Source organism: Gymnoscopelus microlampas (genome assembly GCF_963454915.1).
Source record: "Gymnoscopelus microlampas genome assembly, chromosome: 22".
Classification (NCBI taxonomy): Eukaryota; Metazoa; Chordata; class Actinopteri; order Myctophiformes; family Myctophidae; genus Gymnoscopelus; species Gymnoscopelus microlampas.
The window spans coordinates 26,493,829-26,515,347 of NC_139959.1; the positions used below are offsets into that span (position 1 = coordinate 26,493,829).

General features: G+C 44.7%; 1 protein-coding gene across 4 annotated transcripts in view; it reads left to right on the forward strand.

Annotated features, from left to right (window-relative positions):
* Positions 1–21,519, forward strand: part of LOC311039175 (partitioning defective 3 homolog) — a 757,442-nt gene that overhangs the window by 339,553 nt on the left and 396,370 nt on the right. For all 4 annotated transcript variants that reach the window (XR_014600133.1, XM_084048843.1, XM_084048842.1 and 1 more), the window contains exon 15: positions 8,273–8,429. Coding sequence is in view for 3 of the 4 variants with exons in the window: in XM_084048843.1 (XP_083904969.1) it covers positions 8,273–8,429 (157 nt within the window). In the remaining variant the exon portion in view is untranslated. The remainder of the gene's footprint in view (positions 1–8,272; positions 8,430–21,519) is intronic.

Below are 21,519 nucleotides of genomic sequence, written 5' to 3' on the forward strand. Positions count from 1 at the left end.
TACAGCCCCCCCCCCCCCCTTAACTAAGTACATTTACTCAAGTACTAAGTAACATTTTAGGTACTTTTACTTTACAATTGAATTGTCTATACTTTTACTTCAACTGCAACTATTGTACTTTTAAAACATACATTAACCACTTTAGCCCTATTTTATACATGGGCTATTTGAAAATAGCAGATCTACAAGCTCACAGCGCGTCGCATCGCGACGCGTTGTGAGCTTGTAGATCTGCTATTTTCAAACATTTTAGTACTTTTACTTTTGGTACTTCAAATACATTTTGATAGCAATTTTACTTTTACTCAAGTCAATTTTGAATTCCGGACTTTAACTTGTAACAGAGCACTTCTACATTGCAGTATTGATACTCTTACTTAAGTAAAACATTTGAGTACTTTTTCCACCACTGCTTCCACACTAGCATTTCTCATGGCGGGTATACTCTAGCGAACATGCTTGGCGCTGACTCAAGACGACCACGACTCCTCGGCATGCCAATATAGGCAGCTTGTTGCATCTCGTGTCGATATCGCTTGCTGTAATTCGGCGACTTGACCATTTATGCAAGGAGACAAGGGGGAAGGAAGTGGCCGGCCTAACAAAAGACGGTCTCGCGTCCTAGAGCGGGACGGATCGATGGGGGCCTTGAGAGAACTATCAATCACAGACCAAGCCTAGTAAATTATGGTTTTATTAGTATTGAGCTGACCACTGCTGAGAGAGAGAGAGAGAGAGAGAGAGACACACACACACACACACACACACACACACACACACACACGCACACGCACACGCACACGCACACACACACTCAGACCTTAAAGCATTTAGAGACCATGCTCCCCCAACAGCACAGGGAACGAGGGAGAGAGAGAAAGAGGGAGAGAGGGAGAGGGAGAGGTTTGTGCCGACCATCTCCTGAAGAACGGCCTTAATGGGGAATGATTGAGGTCCCATTAGTGCGCGAAAGGACTACAGCTCCCCTGTGATGTCATAGTGAACGGCAACCATTCATAACGACAGGGGGAAAGAGGGAGGGGGGGCGTGGTGTTTGCAGGTGCAGTGCACTCTGGGAAATGCAGTTTGTAATGGACCGATGGGGTCACATTTTGTGGAGAGTAGACCTCAGAACTAAGGTTGTGGTACCCAAACTGGGATTTTTTTTGGGGGGGGGTGTGTGGTCCCCAGAGGATTAGCTTAACTCTCTCAGTGCCAATGAAATAAAAAAAATATGTTCATACTATGCCAGCAATTGTTTTTTTCAAAGTAAAAAAAAAGTGCTTAGGAAGCGAGATACAGCCTTTTTCAGTTCTAAGTTAAACAAGGAGTGGATGGAGCTGCAAATCTTCAGATAATGATATCTTGGGTTCTGAACATTTTTTTCAAAAAAAAAAACTTTTTTTTTTTTTTAGAACTCTGGATTTTTCGTTCTTGGCACTGAGGGCATTCAGAAAAAACTCGGGATATCTCGTTGGGTGGCACTGAGAGAGTTAATGTGCAACATTGTTATCTCGTTGGGTGGCACTGAGAGAGTTAATGTGCAACATTGTTATCTCGTTGGGTGGCACTGAGAGAGTTAATGTGCAACATTGTTTTCTCACTCAACAATAAACAAGCCAACATACAGTATACGTGTATACAGGGTATTTGCCATTTCTAAAGTTAAAATTGTATGACTTTTTAATACCAAATTGTCAAATATTACGTAAGAAAGAGAAACAAACATTGTGAAAATAGCCCGAGCCTTGAACTGCAGCAATGCAATCCTAGCCGTGCTGTGTGTGCTCGTCCCTAGCCGGCTCTCCCAAGGACTAACTCATTTAGCAGCAGTGGGGAGAATTCAATATGACCAATTGTGAGAATAATACTAGTATATTGAATCAGATGGTTGAATGGGCCGCATGCATGCACGGGCTCCAGCGAGGGGAATCGTGTGCTTGTACTGAAAACTCAGGCACGCACTGGGGTCCTTTTTTTTTTTTTTTTACACTTTCACAGTTGAATTAACACCCATACTAATCCACAACATACGGTACTAATCGCCTGACCATGTAACCTCGGCTAACATCAGCAGCAGAGGATTGTGACATGTCCGTGGAACGCGTGCTCATCCTCCCAGCAATTACAGTTTGAAGGAGAAAGAGGAGGGAAGAGGAGATTGGTGTGGAAGAAGAGTGCAAAGATTGAAAAAAAAGCTCTTAGACTTGTTAAGCCGTTCAATCCGGAAACGCATCTGTATCATTTTAAGATTTTTAGCTATAAGCATTGTTTTTATACTTTGGGCTATTCAAAAAATAGCAGATCTACAAGCTCATAGCGCGGCACCGAGTGCCGCGCTATGAGCTTGTATATCTGCTATTTTTTGGAAAATCGTGAACATTCGTGCAAATCTTTGAACATATATTTTTTAAAGCGAACATTTGTCAAATATTTGGTTTCAGAATCAAAGATTTTAGTTGAATATGTTCGCTTGAAAAAATATATATTAAAAAAATTGTAGATCTACAAGGTCATAGTGAGGCACTCGGTGTCGCGCTATGAGCTTGTATATCTACTATTTTTGAATAGCCAAAGAAATCTAAAATGAAAAAATAAATAAAAAAAATAAAAAAAATAAAAGAAGAAAAAAGAAGAAAAAGGAGAAAAAAATATAATCTAAAATGACACAGATACATTCCCGGATTGAATGGGTTAAGTGGAGACGAGATGAGAGGGGAGTGAGAGTGCACAGTAAAAAAAATCTGTATGAAGGTCTACTCACACGGGGAGCGATTGACGCGCCTAGTAATTCATTTTTCAATGTGTGACAAGCGGGTAGCAGGTATAGGGAGGCAGCAGGAAATCTTGACAGGCAGAGCAACAAGCGGGCGCAATCCTGTGAAACTGTTGCATTTGTGCTCGTCTCTCGTGCGCACTGCCAGGGTTGAAATACGTAGAACATTTGTTCTATGTGATGCACAGTGCCTGTCTATTCACATGAGGAGGGAAGCGTGACCAGGCGGCAAGCTTTCGACCTTGAACATGAAGAAAATGTATATGATTTACTCAACTGCGCCCTCTACAGATCTGGTCAATGGTAATTTATATTGACCAGATCCGTAGAGTGCGCAGTTGAGAAAATGTAATAATTTCCAACATAGATGTAATTTTTTTGCCCAAAATGTTAATTTTACACAAAAGGTGGGGTGGGGTTCTGAGATGTTATTCTAAATTATAAAACTGCCTTGATTCGGTGAGTAGCAAAATCATTTTCTTTATTTTTTACTACAGTTAGAGACCTCACACGGTAGTGGAAGTTTCTCTCTATGGGAATGGCACCGCGCCTGGCAGAGCGTTAGCGAGAACTCGCTAACGCTCTGGACCAGAGCTATAGGTTCATTATTGCGAGGGAGGGTTTCGCAAGGTATGGAAGGAGACGGGGAGTGCAGTGCGGTTTAAAGAGAAGCTAATGAAACGGAGCTAGCTAAAGCTAGCTGGCTGGCAGAGAGGCTGCGCCGTGCCCTGGACATGATGTAGGGGCTTAGGCATTGTAATTACGGCATTATATGGAGGATGTTGACTGAATTGGGGCCACAGTGTTAGGTTTTGGAAGCAGGATGGAGAGGAGGAGATGACTATGGCTGACCGCAGTCAGCGGTGTGTATGTCAAGATCTGCACTGTCAACGCGTCGCTAGTTTGACAACACTGAGTTGGACAAGCTGATACAGACAGGAGAATACACACACACACACACACACACACACACATACACACACACACAATGCATATTTACTGACACAAACACACAGCACATTACAGATATCGGTACACTAATTGATAGGTAAATAATGCATTTTCACACACGCGCACGCCCGCTGATACATTCATACACACAATGCTCAGGCACACACATTACAGTAATGTATATTATCATAACTACATTGATAAATAACGCATTTATGTGAACAATCAGACACACATATACACACACACACACACACACACACACATGCACGCGCACACGCACACACACACAGAGAGAGAGACCCCTGGGAGCTGAGCTGCAGTATAGTTCCTGACCGGACTCAGTGTAAATCACTGTACTCAGTCTGTAAAATAATCCACTGTGAAAACGACTAGATTAGTACAGATTAAAAGCAGTGATGAGGTGGTGAGAACTGGGCTGTAAAACAGGGGCAATGAAGAAAGCCTCTTTTTTTTGCAAACTCTTTGATAAAATCTTTGCTGAGATAATTGGCGCGAGCTTAACTTAGATGAACCGCAGAAGTTAAGTGCAGGAAACTCCTCGGGCTTGCTGATTGGTCCGTCCGCTCGGTTACACGCGGTCCAATCGTCATTCACACCAGTGATTCTCAAATCCCCAGGGGTCCTCGGGCGGGTTCCAGTGGCGTCCCCAGCAAAACGTGTTAATATAACGTCACATCATTTTAACCACTTTATCCATGTTTTATACGTTGGCTATTAAAAAATAGCAGATGTACAAGCTCACAGCGCATCACTTTGTGCCGTGCTGCGAGCTTGTACATCTGCTATTAAATAAAAAAATATATATTGAAAGTATTGGAACATTTTGAATAACTTCGACATATTTTAACACAATCTTCTCTTCTGGGGGTCCCTGGCACAAGACATTTTCAGATGGGGGTCCGCGGCCAAATATATATCCATTTGGGGGTCCATGGTGTGAAAAAGGCCTAGATTTCAAACTCCATGACACATAGTGTACTGCAGTCACCCCGTTCACCTTGCTGCCAACCTGCCTGACACCGCTGTGTGACATGAGTCACCCTGTCACTCCACCCAGTAGCACCCGCTAGCTCTGCTTTGACCACTGATTAGGCTATGATCTATGACAGGGGTCTTCAACGTTTTTCAGACCAAGGACCCCCTAGCTGAGAGAGAGATGAAGCAGGGACCCCCCCTCCCACTACATATTGTGTTGCAGATTAAACTTTTTTCATATAGATTTCACAGATAGCTTCATAGACTTAATTGTTTGACAGCGCACTATCTATCATCACTGTTTGTTGGATTCATGCTAATGTGTATTTTCAGACATTTAACTACTTAAACCGTCAATACTTGGTAAACTTGACCTTTCACTCTGTACTTAGTCTGCTTTTTTCCCCTTTACACCAAACCTCTTTGCCGAAAAACCTTAGAGATATCCTTTTGCCAAACCTTACGTATTGTGAACTGTGGTAAATATACTTCATATATTAGATATTATATATTCTTAAAAGTATATACCAGTAGAACCAGTCAAGTTGATGGCAGAGTCGATAACACAACTCTAACGATGACAGTGGTGAACGATAATGTCTAGTTATAAGGCTTGGTGTGGATGGCCCTTAAGATGGCGTGTTCAAGTGAGAGAGAGAGAGAAAGTGTCTGTCACATTCTACGTCATATCGACATTGTATTCTCACTGACAAATTTCATACGTAGTCTAATCCATCAGTCAATCATCGGTTCCGCTCTCTCTCTCTCCATTAGACACCGTCCACACATTTTCTCACGTCTGCCCAGAAAACCTTTCTATCCAATTCCTTTCAAACCCAGTGACAGGTTTCTCCTCTACCACCACCACTCTCCGTAGATTAAAAAAAAGAAAGAAATGCAGCGAGATACGTAGACAGAAAGAGAGAGCAAAGAGAAACTCCAATAAGATAAATCTTCATTTTTACAATTGAAGCCTTATTGAGTTCAATTCATCCAGGGTTGTGCTTTTTATTATAATAAGGCTGGCAGCGGCCCTGATTGTAATTGCGTTGACCTGCCCCTTGCTCGCTCTCTCTCTGTATATCTCTCTCTCTGTCTCTCTCTCTTTCTCTCTCTCTCTCTCTGTCTTTCTCTCTATGTCTCTCACACTGCACTCTCCACTCGCTCTTATCGCAACGGCGCACCGATAATGTCCTCTGCTCCCAAGTTCGTTAAAGCTCTCATTTGCATTGAACAGCCGATAAGTCCCTCTCCTCTGGCATTGGCTGCCTGTCTCCATGCCGGGCGGGCAGCCTTAGCGTCACTCACACCGCCGTCGCACCTGTTAGCGGTGGTGGAAAAAGTACTCAGATATTATTTTACTTAAGTAAAAGTATCTATAATGCAATATAGACATACTCTGTTACAAGTAAAAGTCAGGAATTCTAAATTTACTTGAGTAGAGTACAAAAGTATTGGCATCAAAATGTACTTAAAGTACTAAAAGTACAAAAATGTTTGAAAATATCAGATCTACAAGCTCACAACGTGTCGCAATGCGACGCGTTGTGAGCTTGTAGATCGGCTATTTTCAAATACCCTATGTATAAATATGGCTTAAGTGGTTAATGTATGTTTTATAATATAATAATTGCTAATTGCAAAGTAACTAGTAACTAAAGTTTGAATAATTGTAGTGGAGTAAAAGTACAACATTTGCCTCTGAGATGTAGTGTAGTAGATGTAAAAGTACTGCAAATTGTAAATACTCCAGTAAATTAAAAAATACCTCAAAATTGTACTTAAGTACAGTACTTGAGTACATGTACTTAGTTACTTTACACCACTGCCTGGGAGACGAACCCTGCGCCACACAACCCTCTTCTTTCCTGTCCTTTTCCACGGTTTGCTTTCTGGAGAACCCATCCCCACCCACCCCACTATATCTACCCTCTTCCCTGGTGTGAGTTTCTCTTATTTTCTCCATTCTCTCCGTTGGGCATGAGCCAGGCTAGCTATAGTTGTGAGACATTAATACAAGGCAGGCCCCCTGATTTTAAAAGCATGCCTGAGAGACAGGGCCAGGCGGTACGGTACGGTACGAGGCTATAGGTCTAGCTGTGAGGGATGGTCCTTACACCAGGAGTTCTCCTCTGATACATTCCCCTTGATGCCCACGGGCTGCCATGAGGCATTGTGGGTAATAAGGCCACAGTATCATCATAGGCTTCTCTTCTCTTCTCTTCTCTTCTCTTCTCTTCTCTTCTCTTCTCTTCTCTTCTCTTCTCTTCTCTTCTCTTCTCTTCTCTTCTCCTCTCCTCTTCGTCTCATTTAATTTCCCCGGAACGTTTTTTTTGTGTGTCTCTGTTCCTCGTTTCTTTCTACACTGTGTTGTCATTAAAAGACATGTTACGATTGAAGACTTAACAAAGCAAGCGGAAGCCCATTAGTCTCTGCTCAAAGCCTACTAGTGGTGTTCCACTTAAGACATCGCTAACAATTGAGAAAACTGTGATCTCCATGTGTGTTTGACACAGCATGTGTCACTGGGTCCATTTACTGATGGGGGGGCTGTCTATTGGGCTATGGGGAAATCCATGGTGCTTTAATCCATAACAGTATAACCATTATTTTATACTTTGGGCTATTCAAAAGTAGCAGATCTGCGAGCTCATAGCGCGGCACTCGGTGCCGCGCTATGAGCTCGCAGATCTGCTACTTTTGAATAGCCAAAGAAATCTAAAGTGACACAGATGCGTTCCCGGATTGAATGGGTTAAGCAGGTCTGTATACAGTAGCTGTAACTGTTTCACAATGCTTAGCCATAAAATACTAGACGCCGACCCATGTTTACATCGAAGCACCATGCAGTATATCATTTATCCGGGATTTTGGATGCCCTGTATTTTTTTATGGAATATATTATGTTAAAATATACCCAACGTTAGTGACTCAGCCTTAATTGCATTCAGGTGTGCCAATCCTAATTGGATCAGAATTGGAGTCAGGTGCGCAGCAAGGGCTTTTCTACAGATGGTGTGATAATATTCAACGTCAGTGTTCTATAGGGTTAAGGGCTACGTGGACTTTTTTTGCACTTCTGCATTTATGTGCAGTATGTACAGTGCATGTGAACACATCCATGTTTCTCTCATATTGTCTCTGTCCAAAACTGTTACTTTTCTAATTCAACAATAGAAATACTTTTGCGTGATGCTGTAGTATAATCAAGTAGGGCATTAAAGGGATAGTTCACCCCCAAAATGACTTTTTTTTCTATCGATTACTCACCCCATGGAGACTTGAATTCATGGATATGTTTTAGTTTTTTGTCGCATTGCTAAGCCAATCATTTGATGACCGGCAGTGGTTCGACAAAATCATTTTTTGGGGTCAACTATCCCTTTAATGTACGGAAAACACTAAAAGTAAAAATATGGACATAAGAGGTTTCTGCCCGACACCAACCTATGTGTATATACTTTTTATGTGTATATTTTTTGGTGTATGGCCGTCTCTGTGCGCCTCCATGCTGACTCTCTCTCCTCCTCTCCCCCGGCTCCCCAGGAGGCCCCTGGCAGCCCGCCCGTGCTCGAGCACTCGCTGACTTCCCTGTCGTCCGACGAACACGAGCGTAGAATCTCCCACTCCCTGTACGGGGCCATCGAGGGCCTGGACGACATCCCCCCCACGCCACGGACGACCAACGCGATCGGACGCATGGGTGAGTTTACCATGCAACCCCCCACACTCTTTCCCTGGCTCTTTGAATGTGTCTTTGTAAAGATGTTGAGACTCCATCACTCCAATGACTCCTCAGCACCACTACTCCTCTTATTTCTCCATTCCATCCATTCCATGTAATATCTCTATTCTCTAACCCATCTCGTAACTAGTGTTCAACCGATATCTTATTTGACTTTTTTGGTAGGAGATTGGTATTGGCCATTGTGCTTTTTTGTTCTGTTACCACTTTCAACCAGGTGTCCCTAATTTGGGTAATTATAGGAGGGGCGTCATGACATTTCTAGGCACGATATATCACAATATTAAAACGCCACAATATGTATGAAAGACGAGTGCTTTTACTTTTCTTGCTGGTGAAAGTTAACAGGAGTTGTGTGATAGGAAATGTCACAGACACAGTAATCATAGCTATCATGTCTTCCATCATATTCAAGGGCTTTTGGGGAAAAACGCTGGCCTAGCGGTTCGGGCACCTAGGCTCCAATGTTGCGGGTTCGAGTCCCGATCTCGACGGCCTCTGCTGCGTGTCACTCCCCATCTTTCTCTCTCCGCATTTCCTGTCTAACTTCACTTCACCTTCGCCTCACCACCCCAGTGACCCCACCCCTATACCCCCACCAACCTTAACACGGTGTAACATGATGCAGTCAACCACCTTGCATCCTGGATGCACCACCTTCACTCACCACCCCTCTCTCCTGGGAGTAGAAATGCACTCGGTGTCATTCTCAATCCCCTCAGCCTTCAGTCTTCACATGGGTCAATGTCTAATTCCACCTCCTAGATCTGCTCTCTTCAACTATATTGGAATTGGCAATTCAATCCACTAAGCAGGCCCGCCACTGTCATCGACAGTCGACCGCTCGCTTTCTGACACAGACGTGTGTGTGCGTGTGTGTGTGTGTGTGTGTGTGTGTGTGCGTGCGTGCGTGCAGCATATCTATTGGTCTAATCTTGTTTTATCTCACATTCTCATGTTGAAAGCTGCTATATAAATAATTTATCATTACAGTCTGGGAGCCCCTTTGGTTTTGCCTCTGGGGGGCACCACCTCCTTTTGTTTTGTGTAGAAACGGGAACTTGGTTTGGCTCCTCCCCTTTCTTAGTCCACATCCTCCCGGGTGCTTCTGTGTTTTATTCCTGTGTTTATTCCTACTAACAACAACAGCAGAATCTGTCTTATTATTATTATTATAACACAACATAGCAAGCGACTCATTAACCACTTTAGCCTTTTACCTAGGCTATTTGAAAATAGCCGATCTACAAGCGTTGTTGTTGACGCGTTGTGAGCTTGTAGATCTGCTATTTTCAAACATGTTAGTACTTTTACTTTTGGTACTTTAAGTACATTTTGAATTCCAGACTTTTACTTCTAACAGAGTACTTCTACATTGCAGTATTGATACTTTTACTTAAGTAAAACATTTGAGTACTTTTTCCACCACTCTCCTCATCCTCATTTCTCTCCTCGTCTCTCATGCCTCTCTCTCTCTCTCGTTCGGCCTCTCCTCTGTCTCTTCTCCGTCTTGATTTAAGCCTCCATTCCTCCTCCACCTGCAGCCAATTTAGCACAGTAACATCTGTCCACACCCCCCCTCCCTCTGAAGTGTGTCTCTCTCTCTTCTCTTGTTTCGCCCCTTGCCCCCCCCCCTCGCCCTTCTGCCCTCTCTTCCCTCCAGATGGAAGTGAATTTGTAACCCGTCAATGATCTCTCTCTCTCTCTCACTCTCTCTCTCTCTCTCTCTCTGTTTAACCCATTGAGAGTTTTTCGAGTATTTGGCCGCGGACCCCCCCCATCTGATTTTTTTTTGAGCCAGGGACCCCCCCCTGAAGAGAAGATTTGTGGTTCAAAAAATAAGCAAAATTATAATAAAAAAAAACACTTCCAAGATTGTTCAAACATTTTCAAAAATAGCAGATGTACAAGCTCGCAGCGCGGCACGAAGTGAGTGACGCGCTGTGAGCTTGTACATCTGCTATTTTTGAATAGCCAACGATAACATCTAAAATGACACAGGTATGCTTTCTCGGTTTTAATGGGTTAACAAAGCCTGAGTTATACTTCATTGTATGACAGCTTCGCAGACTGGATAAACACCAGATCTACAAGCTCACAAGCTGTCGCATGCACGACCCCTTGTGAGCTTGTAGATCTGCAGTTTTCAGTCTGCAATGCTGTCGGTACGACGGAGCGTAAAACCAAGAGTATAGCACCGTCACCTCCTCCTCCTCCTCCTCTCTCAGAGTGGTGCCACTCTGCCAGTGATCTCCACACAACCGGATCAGAGGCCTCTGATGGATAATTAAACCCCACTGATCGATAGGAACAGCACACACACACACACACACACACACACACACACACACACACACACACACACACACACACACACACACACACACACACACACACACACACACACACACACACACACACACACACACACACACACACAATCATCTTTCCTGCTCTAATTCCAACTCCCTTGCACTCTCTCTCTCTCAGTCACTCCTTACTTCTCCCTCGCCCGTTCTCTTTCACTGACTCTGTCTTGTCTCTCTCTCTCTCTCTCTCTCTCTCTCTCTCTCTCTCTCTCTCTCTCTCTCTCTCTCTCTCTCTGTCCCGCCCCCCCGCCCCCCCCCACACACACACACACTCCCCTTCACTTGTTTTACACTCTCTAAGTATTAAACGAACACCCAGTGAATCGTCCTCTTTCTCACACACACGCACGCACGCACGCACGCACGCACGCACGCACGCACGCACGCACGCACGCACGCACGCACGCACGCACACACACACACACACACACACACACACACACAGGCTCTCTCGGTCTGTCTCTCTCTGTCGCTCTTGCTCTCTCTCTCTCCCTCTGTTTGTCTTTGAGTTTATATCGTCACTGTCGGGCAGAAACCTTGTATGTCCAAAACCATTCCTTTTCTATTATTATTTAAAAAAACATAAAAAAAATTGAAATTAGACCCATCTACAAGCTCACAGCTATTTTCCTTATACTTTTGGGCGACACACTTATATATAGTACGGCGTTGATTTACGGAAACATAAAACAGTGAAAATATGGAGATACAATGTTTATAGCCCGACAACAGCAACAATATTAGTTTTTCCGCCGGATGCCTTATTATCTCCCTGGTGTGTGACACAGACTATCAGAGCGCTGTTGTGATCACAAACAGCTAAAACCACGGCGGGTGATGAATGCCTTCCTCTGCCCCACACAGCAGTTATTTCTCCTCACTGAGCGCCACTCAGGAGTTGGCATGATGGGAGGGAAGTGGAAAAAGTTGAGTTGGGGTAAAGTGCAGGTGGGGGTGAGAAGTTTTAAAATAATTGTATTGGAGTAAAAAGTAGGCCTACAATGTTTTCCTCTGAGATGTGGAGTAGGAGTAAAAGTATTGAATATTGGAAATACTCCAGTAAAGTATACTGTAGGAGAAAATAACAACTCAAAATTGTACTCGATACAATACTTGAGTATACATTCTCGAGTAAATATTCGATCGGGCCTTGTGATGATTTTTAATACTTACCACCAAAATTAACCGAGCTACTGTACAAGCAATCTCGACGCCTCGCGGCATGACAACGTTGTGTGAGCTTGTGTATATCTGTCTATTTCCAGTGTAGCATGACACCCACCCGCAGCACACAAACCAGGTATATATAAGTCAGGCGCTGTGGAGTCGTCTTTGACTCGCCTCCTCGTCTCGCTGGCGGAGAAAAGACGCCGACCGCGTTCCTTTGATCTGGTGTCAGGTTGACTGACGCTCATTAGCTTCGCATCCCCCGTCAGCACATGTACAGTACAGTGAAAGCACATTGTTGTTCAAAAACCCTGTAGAACAGCGGTTTTCAACCCTTTTCATATCAGGGTCCATTATTTATTCAGCATTTGAGCCACGGACCACCGTTTGATGAGATTTAGACTCAATTCAGACCCAAGAATTAGAATGTTTTGTTCTCGTCGTTGGATCATCATGCTGTATTGATGTTGGTACCATAGGGGAGATAACAGCAAACGTTGATCAAAATAACAATTATTTAATCAAGTAATGCAGGTGTTTAACAATAATGTAACTCTTGAGAGCGTAAAATGAAACCAAATGGACCCTTACGGGTCCATTTGGTTTCATTTTACGCTCTCAAGAGTTAAAGATCTATAAGGGTCCATTTGGTTACCAACTCTCCATCATTTAGCTGGGGACCACCCGTATCCCCCTCAAGGTCCACTGGTGGTCCCTTGACCACCGGTTGAGAACCAGTGCTCTACGACAAGAACTAGCCAGAGAAATCTAAAGTGACACAGATGCGTTCCCGGATTTAATGGGTTAATGTCATAGACTGTAAAAAAAGAATGGACTAAGCTACGTCATTGGTTTCTACAGACCGTAAATGAAGCCGATTGTTCAGGAATTTCAAATCCGCCATCTTTCAATATCGCGCCATATCGCGTCATATCCTGCGCAACGCAGCCAGACCATTATTGGTTGGGTAGTTTGTCAATCAAGAACGGGGGCGGGAAATGAATGCTATTGGTTGTGTAGCGTGTCAATCAAATCATCCCGCCCCTCCTAGAGCATAAACTACTTTCATCATCAATTTAAAAAAATAAATGGGACCATCATTTAGCAAAACGCATATCACGATGACTGAAAGGAGACTTTAGCGACTTTAGCAACTGGAAGTATATAGTATTTATGACAATGTCTGTTAAGGTAAGAAATGAAGTCTAAAGTTCGTCAAAAAGATAAATTAGTTCTGACACCAGCAGGGGTAAAACAGCGAGGCCATTCATATGAGCTGTCACTTGAACTCTCTTCCTATATCGACTCAATTTCAAAGCAGGAAGCTGGGCCCTTGGTTAATGTACGGGGAAAAAAACACAAAAAGTTAGAAAATGGAGATAAGAGGTTTCTGCCCCGACAGCAACGATATGGCATGGCTGCGTTGCCTCACTATAAGGCCCGGGGGCCAGGCGGACCCCGGCTATACACGCTATATCATATTTGTGACAGTTGCGGACAGCTCCTTCTGCCCGGGCTTTAGACGGACGGTCAGGGCCTCTCCTCCGCTGTCTATCTTCCCTCTATATGTGTTATTTTTACACACAGTAGAGCTTACAGACTTATTGCCTGGCCTGTGGGGATGTGACAGTTGTGGTTATAGAGGACAGATGCTCTGATCTGCCCGAGCAAGGTCAGGGAAATAACACAGCAGCACCGGCTGCAGAGCCCCCTTTTGACTGACAGCTTTTTAGCTGTGGAAAGTCTATCTTAGAGAGCCAGTCAATTACTGAAACATGAAGGCCAGACATATGGAGGGAAAGGGTGGGGTGGGGGGGTGGGGTGCATGTGTCGGTGTGTGAAGCAGGACGTAGTAGACACACACATGTAAAGACACACACACACACACACACACACACACACACACACACACACACACACACACACACACACGCGCGCGCACATAATGTGTAGCAACGTAGCAACCACATGTACACGCTCTAAATCAAGTTGTATCCCCAAACCTCATGAGAGCAATACATTTTCCCCCTCAGAGGAAATATAGCGATTACTGACAAAAGCTTGGGGTCATTGTACTCCTAAAAAACACAATCTGAGGGGGGAGGAAAAAAAAGCTAACTGAATCAAAACCTCCTCTTGTTTTCTGTCTTGCCTGTTATATATGGGCCCGGGCGGCTATAAATAGAGGCCCCGCCGGCTCAGAGGTAAATGGAAGAGAATGGGCTTCGCTGGCGGAGAATTAAGACCCGCGACGTTTGATTGTGACTTATTGCGGATGGCAGCAAGTCAATAGAGTGAAATCGTAAACTCCATATTTCTGCCAGGGCCCCTGATTGTTATTGCCCGGTCGCTGCTCGATTTCTCTGAACAAGCAAATGGATGTCCCCCCCCTTGCAACCCGCTCTGCAAGATGCCTATCTCACCACCACCACCCGCCCGCTCCCCCCTGAGCGCCGTGCAAGAAAACCTGACCCTCCTTATAGGTCCAATCCTAGAGGACTTGGGGAAAATAGCCGATCTACAAGCTCACACCTCACTTTGTGCCGCGCTAGGAGCTTGTAGATCTGCCCTTTTTTTTAAATCGTGGCAAATCTTTTTAAGCATACATTTTAACACACATCTTTGCTTCCGTGTGGTCCCTGGCACAAAACCTTTTCAGATGGGGGGTCCGCAGCCAAATACATATCATTATGAGGATCCTTGGCACGAAAATGTTTGAGAACTACTGCCATGCGGGACAAATGAGGGCCATTTGGTTCTCGGGGCAGGTGGTCCGAACGCCTCACTTAAACTTAATTGAACGCGTCCAGTCATTTAGCAGGAGGCTGGAGAAGCAATGGTGTGGTCAGAGGAAGGCATTAGTCTGAACGGGACTGTTTCAGATTAATGCCATGCTTTTCAAGCAGGACAGAGTGGAATATGCACAGTGGGAATGATGATTTAATTGGTGGTAATGTGTATTTTGTCAAATTAGACTTGGGTGGCACAGTGCCGGTAAAGTAGCCTCACGTGGCCAGACTATATCACTGCGTGGATGAGAGTCTGGTGCTTCTATGAGGATGTTTTTTTTCCCCCAAGGGGCGGGATCAAAAGAATGGCTCTGGATGTAACTGGTTAGACATACAACCAACCTACCAATTACATTCTCCCATATTTGAATACTGGGCCCTGATTGGTCACCCCAGACTGCGGGAGCAGGAAATGGATGGAACGGACCCAGACCCAAATCGGCTAGGGCAATTCTTTTTTTGCACTGGCAGATTCGTCTGGTCCCAGGCTATACTGGTAAAGTGCCTGCCCACCAGGGAGGTACTGTACATAAGAACACAATTGGCCCTTGTTGGGGGAAGGGTGATAATAGGCTCTATGCACAGCAGCCATATTGGGAATGAATTGGGCCCCTTCCTTACTTCCTTCACAGGTGTTACCAATAATACTAATTAAGGCTCTGTTCCATTTAGTGTAGCACAGTATTTGTCTTATTTTCAAGGACCCCCATAACTCTGAGAGTGTACAAATGGAACCAAATGGACCCTTATGGGTCCATTTGGTTCCATTTGTACACTCAGAGTTATACACCCACCATAAGGGGCCATTTGGGAACCAAAATGGAGTGTTTCTAGTGAGCCAACATGCACGATATCAGCACCCTAACCAGAATGGAACAGAGCCTTCATTAGTATCATTGGTAACACCTGTGAAGGAAGTAAGAAGAGGCCCAATTTCTTTCCAATATGGCTGCTGTGCATAGAGCCTATTGTCACTGTACGTAATCCTACGGGCTGGTGGAGGGAATCTGTCAGCAGGGAGTGTCGGGCGGGAGGAGTAGGACGAAGGTTCTGCGTCGGTGGGTGCTCCTCACTGGCAGGTGAGACAGTAGAATACACCAGCAGTGACAACACAAAATGTGGAGAGATATTAATTGGCATAACGACTAAATTGGGGAGAAAAGGGGCAAAGAAAATAATTGGGCATGGTATAACTGGGGGAAATAATATTTGTGATAGTACATAATTATGATATACTAATTTGTTAGCCGTTTTCATACAGTATATTGAGATTTCTATCTGTGATATAGAGGGTTTAATTTGACGTCGATTCAAACTTATTCAACATCTATCAAAGATAGATAAAGAAACTGTAGTTTTCCCCAATTTCCTGCAACATTCGCTTCCACCCGTGTCTCTTGTCTTTGCTGTGGCTTTCATTTCTCTTATGCTCTCTCATCACCACTATATGATGTTTGCAACCGGGTGAAACCCTTTGAAAGAGAACTGACAACTTCCAAGGTCTACTGTACTACACACTTCTTCCGCACAGATTGCAGAGCATTGCGTCGTGTCAATGTGTGAGAGAGAGAGAGCTTGCTTGGTGTATATTTCGTGTCCACAGGGGGCCCCGCGTTCCTCCAGTACACCGATCCTTTACTTTCCACACAGTCTTCTTGTTAAAGGTGGAAGTTACCTCTCGGTTGCATCAGCGCGCACCGAGGGTTTCGTTATCTATCGCCGGCTGTAGCAACACACACACGGACCGGCACGGCAACATGCGCCGTGTCCTTGGGAAGACCTGAGCCGAGGCGGTTGCAGCACAAAACGCATGCGTACTGAAGTCTGACAGGTTTTGGCTACGCTAGGTGCATAGTCAAATATTTAATATATCGTCGTCGTTCGTGGGGGAAACCTCATATGTCCAAAACTGTTACTTTTCAGGATTAAAATTCAAAAATAGCCGCGTTTTTTTCAATTAACGAAAAAATACAAAAGTTAAAATACGGAGATAAGAGCTTTCTGCCCCGATATACATACTTAAGGGCAAGAGACAATGCGTCCCCCTCCTGGTGCTCAGCCTGCATACATTGGCTCATCTCCGCGGGAGGGGGGGGCGGATGTCCCTCACAGCTGAACATGATTTTAATTAGGAAACACGGCATGCGTCCTGCAACCCTCAGCCTCATGAAACGTTTCCGTCCAGCACCTCTTGACACCAGTGGCCGCGGCGGCTCTCTCCGGATGAAGAGTTGTTAATGACGTTCTGTTTCCCCCCGCCTCTAAGTGGACACGCATGCACGCACGCACGCGTACGTGCACGCACACACACGTGCATACATACATTAAATGGCCAGTGGACAGGTAGAGCCGTGGGGCCACGTGGGTTGCTTTGAAAGGTGGAAATAATTAGAGAAAACTACAGCGGCAGCTTTTCTGTGACCGATGGCATAATTAGAGTGAAAAAGGGAAATCGCTGCCCCCCCCCCAACCCCCCCACCCTCCTCCTCCTCCACCTGTCGGAGCGCACGCCAAGACCACTCACGTAATTACAGCTCATCTGCGACAATGATGAGGAGACAGAGCGAAAGGGGGGCCTGAGACAAAAGGAAATGACTGGGTTGGAGCTGCACTGTATGTGCTCGTGCGAAATTGTCTTTTGATTTACCAAATTGGGGTGACAAAGAGACGTGGCAATGGTTTGGTGGAAGGGGCCTGGCGGTGGGTAGGAGGGTTGGTGGCAGCGGTGGGTGATGGCGGAAAAAAAGAAGTAGTAGGAGATTGAGAAAGAGAGAGAGAGGACTTTTCGAGGATTTTTAACACATTGTGTGCCAGAGGTTTATTAAAATAGGGTACATCTAGTGCCAGCATATCTTCCATCCACCTACGTTGATACGTTTCGTGCTGTAGAAGCCCCGACGCGGAAGTGCATGTAAACAAAGCGTGCGTGCGAGACGGCGGAGGGTCCCGACTAACGCCTGGAACAATAATATTTCTAACACGATCCTCCATTGCAGAGTGATCGCCGATCGAAAACGGCTCACTTCCACCACGATAAAAAGAAATGGAGATATTAAACTTTAAGTTAAAGAGTTAACAGTTTCGTTAGAGCGCCCCACGTGGGAAAAATATATTAAAAAAAATAAATGGGCCAAAAACGGTCCGGACCGTTTATGGCACATAACGCATAGTTTCTCAAAAACGGTCCGGACCGTTTATGGCACTCAATGTGTTAAGGAGTACACTACAATAAGGGTTAACAAACTTTTCAGGCCGCGACCCCTCAAAATGATCATATTTGAACTGGGGACCCTCTCACCCTGACAAGCACTTGGAATTGTAGGAGTTGAGGCATTACATTTAGTTTGGTTTGGTTCCACAGATAAATATTGTGAAAAACGCCTTGCATGTGAGCTTGTAGATCGTCTATTTTCTAAATCTTTGATTTTAATAGTATTTGTTGGTTAATTGACGTAGTAATGGTCTTATTATTAGTTTTTTTTTTTCATTTTATAGGTGTTGAAAAGGTCTTAAAAGCCCTTAAATTGTTCCTTCAGAAATGTGCGGATATCCTGTATAGTATACACTTATACCGTATGTTGCTTTGTTCAAGGTTGAGTGAGAAAACAATGTTGCACATTAAGCTAATCATCTGGGAACCCCCCTTGGGGTCCCGACCCCCAGTTTTGGAACCATTGCACTACAATGAGCATGAACCAATGCTTTGTACACATATTACCACTCACAACCGTGGGAGATGCCGAGTGCAATGCTGGCAACTGGACACATGGAGGAGATTTGTTCTAAATGCCAGGCTCAATGGCAAATGTTGCGTGAGAGGGGAGAGCACTAGTCATTCACTTCACATCTAATCCCAGGATATTGTAGTGGCAACCTTTCAGTCACTCGCCTTAAGCTACCACCAACCGGCCCAATATATCATAGCACCTGCGTGGCTGCAAGAAATCCCATGGAGCAACACAAAACAAATTGTCTGTAATAAGGCAAATTGCGAATATAAGTGGAAAATTCAGCTCTGAGCATCCAACTTGTACGCTGTGAATGTAATTATTGTTCTAACCCACCGCCAGAAACCGCTTATCTCGGCCAAAAATCGAAATTGCAGTTATTCAGCCCGAGACCTCGGCCAGCCAACTTAACACAGGGACGCATTCATACATACGCTTCAACTTGGGGAAAAACAAGTCCTGAACAAAAATATCACAATGCTGTCAGAAAGGAATCAGCAGTCATGCACATAACCTCGGAGATACGTAATTGAGGTCACACGGGGATAATATCCCCCTTTCATTAGTCGTAATGCTTCGCAGACGCCGGGTCTTACGGAATTGGGGGGGGGCTATTTGTTGCGTTTGTTTTAGAAACCTGCTTGATAAATGTTGACTTACATTTTCTGTTCATGGTGAACTAATTAACCATATCGTTGCTGTCGCGCAGAAACCTCTTATCGCGGAAAATGGTGGAAAAAGTACTCAAATGTTTTACTTAAAAGTATCAATACTGCAATGTAGAAGTACTCTGTTACAAGTAAAAGTCCAGAATTCAAAATTGACTTGAGTAGAAGTACAAAAGTATCGGTATCATAATGTTCTTAAAGTACCAAAAGTAAAAGTACTAAAATGTTTAAAATAGCAGATCTACAAGCTCACAACGCGTTGTGAGCTTGTAGATCTGCTATTTTCAAATAGCCGAGGTATGAAATAAGGCTAAAGTGGTTAATGTATGTTTTATAATGAAATAATTGATATCTACAAAGTAACTAGTAATTAAAGTTTTCAAATAATTGTAGTGGAGTAAAAGTACAACATTTGCCTCTGATATGTAGTGGAGTAGAAGTAAAAGTATTGACAATTGGAAAATACTACAGTAAAGTAAAAAAATACCTCAAAACTGTACCGTTTTACAATTTGAATCCTGAAAAGTAAACCGTTTTGGACATTATGAGGTTTCCACCGGACAGAGACGATCTAATTACCATTACAGTATCACCATGACACGATCCACTCCAGTAACAACAAACTCAGATGGGTGTGTGAGTGTATATACAGTATACCATGTAGCATTTGTGTTGTAGTGTTTGGGAGTTTTATGGCCCTCTTTCAACCATTAATCTGATGACACTTTAGGGCCCTAAAATGTGATGTAGCATTTAGGGTAGCTAATGTAGCATCAACTTGAAAAAAACGATTACAAATATATACTGCTCGTGCTGCGTGTCGTTCTGTTTTGATTTGTAGTACTTTAGAAAAGTATTTAAAGTATATAGCGCTTGTCTGTCTACACGGCAAAGTTCAAGCTCAGTTCAAGATCGTCTATTTTCGGCAAAGAGGGGCCCCACTTGCAGACCCCTGGAGGGACCCCAGTCAACAAAGTATTATAGGGTTTTAAGTGGTTAAGCGGCCACTGATAAGGAGGGGTAAATCAATACAAAAGGACCCGTTAGTCACGTATTGCACTCCAGACACCATGGGTCTTGACTGTGTGAGAGTCACTCTGTGACTTTTAGTGCAGAGATGGGGAGGCCCCGGCCCCGTTGTGGCCGCGGCCTCTAAACAGGGGCCCTCTGGCATGGCGGCGAGCGCAGAGCGCAGACAGAGACGGATGAGCCTCTCTGGCTAGAGAGGCCAGCTGGCTGCATCCATCTGAGCGGAGGAGTGTGTGGCGCTTCTGTCTCCCCTCTCTCTCTCGTCTCTCTGCTGCATGGGGCCTGAGCACAACGAGAGCCTGGAGGTGAGAGGTCACACTAATAGCTCCACTCCATCTTCTACCCTCCTTAGCGGCGCTTTGATTCGTCTTTGTCCATCACACAACCTCTCTCTGTCTCTCTCTGTCATTCGCGTTCCTTGTGCCTCTCGCCTCTCTCTCTCTCTGTCCCATTCGCTTTTATTTTACCTCTCCCCACATCCTCTCTCTCCCTCTTTGTCCCTCCCTTTCTCTCTTCCTCTCTCTCTCTGTCATTCACTTTTATTCTGCCTCTCGCCTCATTCTCTCTCTCTCTCTCTCTCTCTCTCTCTCTCTCTCTCTCTCTCTCTCTCTCTCTTTCTCCCCCCTCTCTCTCTCGCTTACTCATTTCGTGCCAGTCATTAGCTTTCCCTGTGCCTCTCGCTTCATTCTCTTCCCCTCTCTCTCTCTCTCTCTCTCTCTCTCTCTCTCTCTCTCTCTCTCTCTCTCTCTCTCTCTTCCTCCTTCTGACACTTTGGCCTATTGATCTGCCTTGGAGCAGTGGATCGTTAGTTGATCCATACCGCCAGGGCCATCGTAGCCCATACATGGATTAGAGCAGGTAATCACTCTAAGTATACGCACATGTGGGGATCCGGGGCCCCTTATGTTCACCAGGGGACACTCTGCATGGCTGCTGCCATTCACTCTCTCCTTAACAGCATTCCGCCGCAGGTCGCGCCACACGGGAACTCCCTCATCAATGGAATTGATCACAGCATTTGCTTGATTAGCTCGACGACAAGTGTCTCATTTCCTGTTGCCCGTTGGGTTTTGAAAGGGAAAATATGCTAACAGTCTGGGATGCCTGGCATATTGGTAAGGGACACTAAATGCTAGGAATATCATGAGAGACATGTGCCGCTAATCATCGGCTCGCATGGATCCAGGCACTCGCGGTAGCAGTCAGAGCTTGTTTTTTTGTCAGGGCGCCAGGCCCAGCGTTGCCATGTATGCTTATTATAAGCGGCTTTGGGCTTGTTTTTCCGTAAAGTTGCTTAA